Raw genomic sequence first — 10420 nt, forward strand, 5'->3', positions numbered from 1 at the left:
TAATATTTTTTTATTAATGCTTTAAAAATGAGAATATGAAATTTAATTCAGAATTTTTTGCATTGAAAAGAAAAAAAATTAAAAAATCTACGTATGGGTTGATATTTCAATGTCCAAAACATATGCAACTAATTGCTTCTAAAACATTTATGTATATAAAACTTAATATTTGGTGGCTAATCCTATATTTTCAATGACGGCCTTACATCGACAAGGCAGTGAAGCTATAATATTGGCAATAAAATTTGCAGGAATAGCGTTCCAAGCATCTACCAATCCTTGAAACGTAATATCTGAATTAGTGCAATTTTCGGGGTCGATTCTTTGATTAACGATTTCCCAAAAGTTCTCAATGGGATTTAAATCCGGTAATTGTGGTGGCCATTCCATTACTGAAACTCTTTCTTGTGCTAACCTCGATTTAACAACATGTGAAGAGTGCTTGGGGTTGTTATCGTACTGAATAACACATGGAAGAAGCATATTATCCTCAGAATTTGTAAGCATTACTCTTTCCAAGATGTCTCTATAGATAAATCCATCCATTATTTCATTAATTCTGAGCGATGGGCCAACTCCAGCAGCTGAAAAACAACTCCCATACCATTACGTTGCATCCTGCATGCTTCACCGACGTTTTCCCTACGCGCAAAAAACCGCTTATATCAAAACGTAATCAAAAGAAACGTTTGAAGTTTGCTATGGAGCATTTAAATTGGTCAGAAAACAAATGGACGACAGTCCTATTTAGCGACGAATCCGAATTTAATATCATCGGAAGTGATTTCATGTGTTACGTAAGACGACAAGTTAACACGCGGCTTCAAGCACGATACTGCAAAAAGACAGTGAAACATGGAGGATGCAACGTAATGGTATGGGGGCTGTTTTTAAGCTGCTGGTGTTGGCCCATCGCTCAAAATTAATGAAATATTGGATAGATTTATCTATAGAGACATCTTGGAAAGAGTAATGCTTCCAAATTCTGAGGATAATATGCCTCTTCCATGTGTTATTCAGTACGATAACAACCCCAAGCACTCTTCACATGTTGTTAAATCGAGGTTAGCACAAGAAAGAGTTTCAGTAATGGAATGGCCACCACAATTACCGGATTTAAATCCCATTGAGAACTTTTGGGAAATCGTTAATCAAAGAATCGACCACGAAAATTGCACTAATTCAGATATTATGTTTCAAGGATTGGTAGATGCTTGGAACGCTATTCCTGAAAATTGTATTGCCAATATGATAGCTTCACTGCCTTGTCGATGTAAGGCCGTCATTGAAAATATAGAACTAGCCACCAAATATTAAGTTTTATAGACATAAATGTTTTAGAAGCAATTAGTTGCATATGTTTTGGACATTGAAATATCAACCCATACGTAGATTTTTTAATTTTTTTTCTTTTCAATGCAAACAATTCTGAATTAAATTTCATATTCTCATTTTGAAAGCATTAATAAACAAATATTATAAGAAAATAAATATTTTTGTTTACCTTTAAAACTAGTTTAAACAACTTTTGTAAAATTCTGATGCTAGTTGCATATGTTTTGACCACCACTGTATATACTAATTATAAAAAATAATAATGCATCCACAACAAAGGTGAAGGGTATATAAGATTCGGCATAGCCGAATATAGCACTCTTACTTGTTTTTTTTTTTAATTAGTGAAAAAATGTTATAACAAAAAAATTTTTTTGGATGAAAAAGTATTTTTCTCGATTTTGACCCATTGTTTGTCCGAATTACTTTGGCCTTCTATACGCCATATTGTCTATATTAATGACTTAGTATTCGAGATATAGATCAGAAATAGTTCAAAAATCGAGGTTGTCCTGGTTTTTCCTTATACCTTAGTCATTTGTGGGCCGATTTTATCGATTTGAAATAGCAACCGAGCCGGGAGAATTCCAGATATACATACATATTGATGTATGAATCATTTATGTAAGTAATTTTGGGGCTACGGAAAGTTGATTTCAAAATACAGACGGACATGTCTATATCGACTCAGCTATCTATTACGATCCAGAATATATTTATTTTGTGGGGTCGCAAATGAAAAATGTAGAAATTACAAACGGAATGACAAACTTATATATACCCCTGCCACTCATGGTGAAGGACATAGAATAAACACATAGAACGGAAGGAGAGAGTAATATATATGGAAAAATTACTCTCTTTTCAGACATACGGGTGATACAATAACAAAATACATGCAATACATTCTCATGAATTAGGTTTTTGACAACAGACTTAAGTTTTTGGCTCTCAGTTACCTACATATCTAGTTGTTTTCTATGGTGAAGGGTATAAAAGTTATACGAAAACTTTCTGGGACAAAATTAAGGATTAATATTTTTGTGATATCCCGGTTTAACAAATGATATATATATCGTTACCTTAATATAGAAAGGCCCTAACTCTTGTTTTTTTTTTTTTTTTTTTGTAAACACAGATTTTCATTTATTTCGCTAATTGGTCCGCTCATATATAATATTTAGCAAAAAAATCTCGACTGAAAAAAACACGATTTAGGGCCTTTCTATATTAAAGTAACGATATGTACATCATAAAACAATTTTTTTGCTGTACTTTAATACAATTATTGAAACAATTAGCTGTGAGAAAAAATGTCATGGTAAAAAATAGTTTGGGCTGAAAAAACGGGTTAAAAAATATTTTTCCCTATGGCGTTATATACGTTGTTGGAAATGTCTTTGATATTCAATTCTTAGATATCCATATTGTCTATATTAATAACTTAGTAATCCAGATATATGTATATGTATGTAGATAAAAAATAGGTAAAAATCGAGCTTATATCTCAGCCATTTGTGCGCCGATTTTCTCGACAGTTCCGGGACTATAGCGGATATATTGATGTATAAATTATGTATGTAAGTTATTTGGGGCTATGGAAAGTTAATTTCAACATACAGACGGACATGGCCATCAGCCCAATCACGAATAAAAAATCCGCGGAAGTTTTTTCCCTTTTCCCATTTTTAACTCTGAATTTGAATAAGAAAAATGGGAAAAGAGAAAATTAATCGATCACTCGAATAATAAAAAAAAATGGTAAACTTTTTTTATTCCATCAAAATAAATCTCGAATAATTGTAAATTATTCGTAAACACCATTTCTTACCATTTTCATAATTCAGTAATTTATTTTCAGGATTTTATTTCTGAATATTTTTTTTTTTAATTTTATTAATTTGTATACATATATTTAAATACTAGTTTTCCTTTGTTCCCGCTTATACAATTTCCTCTGTGGCATTTTGATCGACTTGAAATTGTTTTTATAATGTGACATATCTAAAGGTATTTCGTCCTCCCTCCTCCGTTCACACTCCCGCCAATGTAAATATCCCGTTTGAGTACTATTTCCATAACTGCGCATATAATCTTCATTAATTCTTCTCTTCTTTAGCAGCAACTTATCACCGGCAACATCCTCTGCTGGCTTAATGCGATACATTATATCCTTAAATGTTGTTATATTCTTAGTAAATTGATCACCATCCCAGAGGTTTATGTTGGTGTGTTCACTGTTCAAACGATTATTAAAACCCTTTTGCTTCCAATTGACAAACTCTCCATATTGCTCTTGGGACTGCATTTGTATCGGCTGTTTAAAATCGTATTTATAGAGTGTGTTCTCTTGCGAGCATTCGCTTTCACCATATATTCCGGGCGTAATGGCTTTCCGATCAATTTTATTGACAAAACGCTCTTCAAACCAGTTACCTATGAGAACCGTGTTGCTGTAGGGATTTTCACGTTCTTTAGATAGAAGTTGTTCAGCAGGTTTAGGCTGGAGTTGTTTGATCATAGATAAGCTTCGTTTATGTGACATTGTTAAGGACAAATACTAATCACAAATAATTTGAGTAAATAAAATTAAAAATTAAATTTTATTAAAAGATGATAAATATTCTCTGACTATTTCTGTCGATAGAATGACTTCTCTACCAGAAATTTAATGATTTTTTTATATTTTAGAAGTTCAAAAAGTTACACAAATGAATTTAAATTTTATAAAATATAGCATTTTATTAATGTGTTTGTACTGAAAACATTTGTATATTTTATTTAAAAAAATAATGTGAAATGTAGAAGTTACCAATATTATTGTACATTGATCATTTTTAGAGATTTACATCGAGTGCTATTTAAGTGATTTTCATATATAGTTAAGATTTTTATGCAGTTTTTTTTTCATTTTACCATTAAGCTAAGCAAATAATTTAAAATAATTTGCTGAAAATGATCGTCACTGTTAGTTTAAAAATTAAATGACTATTGAATGAAATAAATTAACATAACAATATTTAAAACAAGCAAATTACTTTCATACTGAGCAGCCCAAAGCTACGGTTAGAAAATCTTCAAAGCCAATTGTGATAACACCATTCTGTTGGGTGTCACGTTGTCTAAAAGCTTCAGTAAAACGTTGTATCTGCACACATAATACAATAAATTGATCAACGGAGATTTCTTTGTGATTTTGTGGATCATTCTTTTTAACCAAAAACTGTACGAATTCTGGTGAGAAACGGAAACCCATTTGGGAGAGTGCTGCAAAATGTAAAGGAAAACGTTGTTTTGTAATTGTTTTTATCAATAATATAATATTTATTAGCTATACCTTGTGTCAATTCTGTCTCATCAATGTGTCCGGAGCTATCACGATCGTATGTTTTAAAGACTTGCAGCCATTGATTGATGTATTGGAATAATTTTTCGAATTCAAAAATATCAATAGTTCCACTTGCGTCATTGTCGAACATGCCTGAAAAGAGTAAAAAGCATTTACAATCATCTATTGATACAAATATTTTTAAAAGTCAATGTTAAAATGGGTTCAATGGCCGGATATTTATCGAAAGTCATTGGGACTATAAAAATGAAAATAAATGTTCAACAACTACAAAAATATTTTGTAATATTTTCCTTCACTGAAAATGTCAATATATTGGGCACAGATTACACAGATGGGGGATTTCATGTCAAGTGAACCAACTTTTGAAAGCCTTTCGATCGGGAAAAATTGTATGTCTTGAGTTACAAAACATTTATTTTGAATAATAACCCACTCAACGACAAAAAAACTATTAAAGGAAAAGACCTATCTATGATTTCTTTTGAGAAAAAAAAATGGTCCATTTTTTGATTTTGTAAAAAAATCATCTTCACATAAAAGAAAAAAAATAAAATTTTTTTCTTTTTTAATATTTTTTCCGATTGAAGAAATAGCTATATAAACTATTTGGGACACATTTTGCTAAGAACAATAGGTAATAAGTTACATGGATGAGACAAAACACCTGTTTGGCCAAAATGTAAAATTTTTATACCCTATAACTCAGAGAGTTCTTGACCAATCTTGTTGAAAAATTGTATCTGAATTAATAGGACTAACCTTGGTACAAATTCGGAATACATCGATTTCAAAAGTTGGTACACTTTAAATGAAATCCCCCAGATATGAAACAAATGAGAGTTCTCCAAATAGTAATATCGAACAGTATTAATAATACGGCATTCTTTTGAACGCGGTTTTTGTCTTAAATAACTTATGTATATTTCATTTTAAAGAATACATATCTGTCATTTAAACAAAGTTTTTTTTTTTTTTTGCTTCGAAAATGTTGAATTTTGTGCCAAGAAAGCGTCATTTGCGGGAAGTTTTGCTATACTTCTTTAATTTGAAAAAACGAGCCGCTGAAGCTCACCAAAGCTTATAGTAAATGTGTTCCATGGGTTTTAACGTGCGATAGATAGATTTTGCGGTAGAAGTTGCGATTTTGACACGAAAGACAAAGAAAAAAAGTTTTGAAGACCATGAATTGGAGGCGTTACTCCGTTTGCGAGCAGCAGGGTTTATACAGAAGCAGGGAAATTGGATACCATACGAATAGAAGCCGATAGACCTTGAAAGACGATTTTGCATGTGCGAAATGATGCTTGAACGCTATGAAAAAATCATTTTTGCACCCAATCAGTACTAGCGATGAATTCCAATACAAATTTTTGCTCTTTATATCTGGGATTTTGGGCGTTTTGATCTGCGACTCATGCAACTAACGGGGCCTCCCTAAATTGTTTTGGGAAAGTACTCATATCACACGTCAGATTATTTATGACGTCACATTCGCAAACAAACGACACTTTTTCTTCAAACAAAAATGTTAATACTCATAATCACACATATCATTAAAAGGTATATAAATAGTAATATTATAACTTACTAATCATTAATTTGCATGCCGTATCGGAAAAATTTTGACCACGACCATTTGTCAAAGCCGCCTTTAATTCCTCTGCATTAATTTTTCCGGAACGGTCTTGATCGACCATATTAAACCATTGTTGGACTTCAGGAGATACTTGTGCATTCTGTGGTGGATATGCACCGGGTGGAGCAGAATAACCTTGTTGATATCCACCTTGCTCGTAGGGATTGTAACCGCCCTATTTGGGTAAGAAAATAAGCACATAGATCATTAATTCATTTCCTGTCTACGTTGATAATATTTACGCAATTTTATTTTTTTACACTTGAATAAAACTTACACCGTATGACATGATTATAATATAATTATTCCTTGCGTTTATATATCTTATTTAGAGATTTGTTTATTTTATTGTTTAGTATTAAGATACGATTTCTGATTTGCTCTAATTTTATTCTTTTAATTGAAATTGTGTGACTTTTCTTTTCAAGAATTGGAATGAATTTTTATTGTTTATATGAATACTAGTGATGTAAAAGTATTGATTGTTTTGGTACCGAGTAGTCTCTAATATCCCTTTTTAGAGTAGTCGTTATTCAATAGTATGTACTTTCATATTGTTGGTGTTGTATTCTTTTGTCAGTATATTCGGGATTAAATTTGAAAACCAATTTGATACCAAATCAAATTTACATATGTATTTCATTGCTATATTAATATTTGTTTGAAAAGTTCTCATCTTTTTAAAATCATTTAGGGATATCAATGAGTTTATTTTCATTTAAAAAGAAATTGATTAAAGAATATATTTCATGTGCCCATGAGGGTACAAAAGTACTTTTTATTAACTACTAAAAATGTAATTTTCCATCTCTGCTTTTTAACTGTGTACGAAAACAAACAGCAAAAGAAACGAAGTAAAACAAGAACAAGAAAAACACCGACAACAGTCAGACCGACAAAAACAATTTTTGCAAATTCCAGAAAAATATACATAAAAATAAAAAACATTTTGAAAAATGAGCAATTTTATTAATTTTAACATGTTTGAAAATTATCAGAAATATATTGATAATGAGCAGGAAATACGTGAGGTAATTAAATAATGCCATTTATAAAACTAACAATAATTAAAAGAAAAATTAATTTTCATTTAAGAAAATACGCGTTGTCGTACGTGAAATTGAACACTTGGCCAAAGAAGCCACCATACAGCTGCAAATCATACACTGTGATTTAACTAAAAGTAAGTTTATTTTATATTCATGTATTAACAATAAATTAAAATCCTATTCGCTTAACTATTCTATAAGTTGATTATGCCTGCACTGAGGCCCGCAAACAAATTTCACTGTGCGCTGAAAGCTACAAGAAATTGGCGGAAATTATACCGGTGGGACAATATTATCGGTGAGTCATTATTAATAATTGCTGTAGGAGGTAAATATGTTTAACATAATTGTTTTGTATTTTAGTTATTCTGACCATTGGACGTTTATTACTCAACGTTTGGTATTTCTCAGTGCCATGGTTGTATATTTAGAGGCCGGTTTTCTGGTAACTAGAGAAACAGTGGCTGAAATGTTGGGTTGTAAGTATTAAGACATTATTTTTATGTATCGTTTCAAATATTATAAAAGCTAAACTGCTACAAACTTTATTTATTTAGAAATACATAATCATAATTTAGAATTAAATTTAAAATATACACAATATTCATATTAATTTCCAGTAAAAACCAATCATGCCGATGGCTTTCATTTGGACATTGAAGATTATCTCATGGGTATACTACAGATGGCATCTGAGCTGTCACGTTTTGCTACAAATTCCGTTACAATGGGCGATTATGATCGCCCTTTAAATATATCGCGTTTTATGGCCGATTTAAATTCTGGATATCGTTTGTTAAACTTAAAGAATGATGGCCTAAGAAAACGTTTCGATGCTCTCAAATATGATGTTAAAAAGATCGAAGAAGTTGTATATGACATCAGCATAAGAGGACTTAGAAGCGGTAGTAATAATGACGCTGGTGCAGTTGAGGCCGTTGCTAGTAATGAAGAAAACGTATAAATTTGTATATAGCACATATGCACTATAAATATAAGTGAATTAATGTTTCGGTTTTTTTTTTATTTTTATTTTTTTTTTCATATTAAACTATTCAAAAGAAAATTGAATTTTAATAAATATAAAGGAAATTATTCCTAATTCCAAATAAAAGATTTTTATTCAACTGAAAATTTAATTACTTTTTATATTATTTAGTGGGGGGTATTCGCATCACCATTTTTAAACCTTGCGAACTTGCGCAAAAATTGTAAGAAAAGGTGACGTGAATACCTTCAGTATATATTTCCCAGTTCGGGTGCTATTTAAATTTGGGAAAATCGGACCATAAATAGCTGAGATATAAGCAAAAAAATGGTACTACTCGATTTGTGTATCTATGTACCATGATAAAAATATAGAAGGTAGTTTCAATCAAAATTTTTTTTTTCAAATGAGGTTTTTTGAAGTTTCCTTATTTTGTGAGCATTATAAAAAGCGTTGCCACATTCCTAAAAATGATTTTTAATTTAGAGAAATTGTTTAGAAAAAATTTGTAATTTATAATTTAGTATTTAAATAAAAATGTATTGAGTATGTTGTGTTGGAAGTTAATGTATTAACTGAAATATTGCTTTTAAGGAAATGGTCGGAGCACACCATTGGCTCTTTTGGCAAATCTTCTTAGCAAGTTTTACATACATCCAGCCACTGTTGGCGTTTATTAGGTAATGTAGGGACTTTAAAAAAATTTACATTTGAATTTTTGCAAAAATATTTGGTATTTTCGCAGTTGGGGAAAATGCAACTCATGTTTGTTAAATCTTAAAATAATATTCACAAATTAGCTTTGTAATATTTGAAAATGAAAATCTTACCTTTGATCCCAATTTGATAGTAAATATTTTTTATATTTTTTTTAATATTTTTCAAATTAATGAAAATTATGTATTAATTTTTTCACAAACTTCAAAGAATATATGGGAAAATTTTTAATTAATATGGTATTACTATTTTAACGAAACGTCAAAATCCTTAAGCATGTCAGACGTAGAATTTTAAAAAATAAAGAGAGAATGAAACTACCTTCTATTTTTCTACTATGCTATGACTACGTCATTAACTAAACAAATGAGCAAAAATATTTTTCTTTTAAAATTTTTGTAATTTATTTTAGTGAATGATTTTCGGGAGATATGGGAGCTGTGACTAATTATGAACCATGAAATTCGGTCGTATGATTTAAGTCTATTTTGAAGAGATTTATGCTCGTTAATGTGATTATCGGAAGCTTGCCTTATATGGGAGCTATGACTAATTATGACATTGTGACATGAATTCCGTATATATAAAAATTGTTTAGAGCAAAATTTGTGTAGATGATACCTATATAAATTAAAAATCTATGACCGATAAATTCCAATTTCGGGAGGACATTTGTATGGGGGCTAAGTGAAATAATGGACCGATTGCAGCCAGTTTCAATAGTCTTCGTCCTTTGGCCGAAAAAATTATATGTACTAAATTTTATCTTCAAAATTGCGACCTGTACAAAATTGCGACTTCTAAACGGCTAGTCCGGTTTGAATGAAATTTCACATCCGCAAAGATGAAGTGTAGATACACCCTCTGGTCCATGCAAAAAACGCCTATTTTTTGTGTAAAATTGACCATTAGGGCAAAAATTCTCAAATCGCATAGTCGATATCAAAATATAGCCAAAAAACTAAAAAAATCCATTTTTGGAATTTTTCAAAACAAATTTTAATATTTGTTTTTATTTTTGCATTTTCAATAGAAAATTCTATATATGTAACTTTAAAATTTCATTAAAAAAATATTCATAAATAAAAATTTTGTTTCAAAATACCTGATTCTTAAGTTCATTCTCTTAATTTAATTTAGACATGATCAATTTAAGAGCACTATGCACACAGAAGCCGGTTAAACAGTTTTTTGTTTTGTTTTTATTTACAAAATCTCGTTGTTTTGTGCATTTTTTGTCTTCTATCTTTTCATTCGTTTGTTTACTTTAGTGACGTGCGGTTGTGCTTTTGTTTTTTACGGTTGTTTTTATTCGTCGAAGTGTTTTTGTTGTAATTAAACTG

At 30.4% G+C, this 10420-nt stretch overlaps 3 protein-coding genes across 3 annotated transcripts; 1 reads left to right on the forward strand and 2 right to left on the reverse strand.

Annotated features, from left to right (window-relative positions):
* Positions 1-3250: 3250 nt before the first annotated feature.
* On the reverse strand, positions 3251-3880 carry LOC135961463 (uncharacterized). Its single transcript, XM_065512963.1, has one exon. The coding sequence runs from the start codon at positions 3878-3880 to the stop codon at positions 3251-3253; it is 630 nt and encodes a 209-aa protein (XP_065369035.1).
* A 171-nt stretch (positions 3881-4051) lies between these two features.
* Positions 4052-6758, reverse strand: Pef (Peflin). Its single transcript, XM_065511655.1, has 4 exons — positions 6601-6758; positions 6276-6498; positions 4673-4816; positions 4052-4602 (listed from the first exon to the last, which is right to left on the reverse strand). The coding sequence occupies exons 1-4, from the start codon at positions 6610-6612 to the stop codon at positions 4376-4378; spliced, it is 606 nt and encodes a 201-aa protein (XP_065367727.1). The 5' UTR covers positions 6613-6758; the 3' UTR covers positions 4052-4375.
* A 449-nt stretch (positions 6759-7207) lies between these two features.
* Positions 7208-8486, forward strand: trsn (translin). The gene is made up of 5 exons (XM_065511577.1): positions 7208-7354; positions 7419-7506; positions 7574-7670; positions 7736-7851; positions 7993-8486. The coding sequence occupies exons 1-5, from the start codon at positions 7280-7282 to the stop codon at positions 8334-8336; spliced, it is 720 nt and encodes a 239-aa protein (XP_065367649.1). The 5' UTR covers positions 7208-7279; the 3' UTR covers positions 8337-8486.
* Positions 8487-10420: the final 1934 nt, after the last annotated feature.

The sequence above is a fragment of the Calliphora vicina genome, chromosome 5 (genome assembly GCF_958450345.1).
Source record: "Calliphora vicina chromosome 5, idCalVici1.1, whole genome shotgun sequence".
NCBI lineage: Eukaryota > Metazoa > Arthropoda > Insecta > Diptera > Calliphoridae > Calliphora > Calliphora vicina.

Coding starts and splice junctions, on each gene's coding strand:
- trsn (XM_065511577.1), top strand. CDS start 7,280: ATGAGCAATTTTATTAATTTTAACATGTTTGAAAATTATCAGAAATAT. Junction 7,355..7,418: donor ATGAGCAGGAAATACGTGAG/GTAATTAAATAA, acceptor TTTTCATTTAAG/AAAATACGCGTTGTCGTACG. Junction 7,507..7,573: donor ACACTGTGATTTAACTAAAA/GTAAGTTTATTT, acceptor CTATTCTATAAG/TTGATTATGCCTGCACTGAG.
- Pef (XM_065511655.1), bottom strand. Junction 4,817..6,275: donor GGCATGCAAATTAATGATTA/GTAAGTTATAAT, acceptor TACTCTTTTCAG/GCATGTTCGACAATGACGCA. Junction 4,603..4,672: donor TGAGACAGAATTGACACAAG/GTATAGCTAATA, acceptor TACATTTTGCAG/CACTCTCCCAAATGGGTTTC.
- LOC135961463 (XM_065512963.1), bottom strand. CDS start 3,880: ATGTCACATAAACGAAGCTTATCTATGATCAAACAACTCCAGCCTAAA.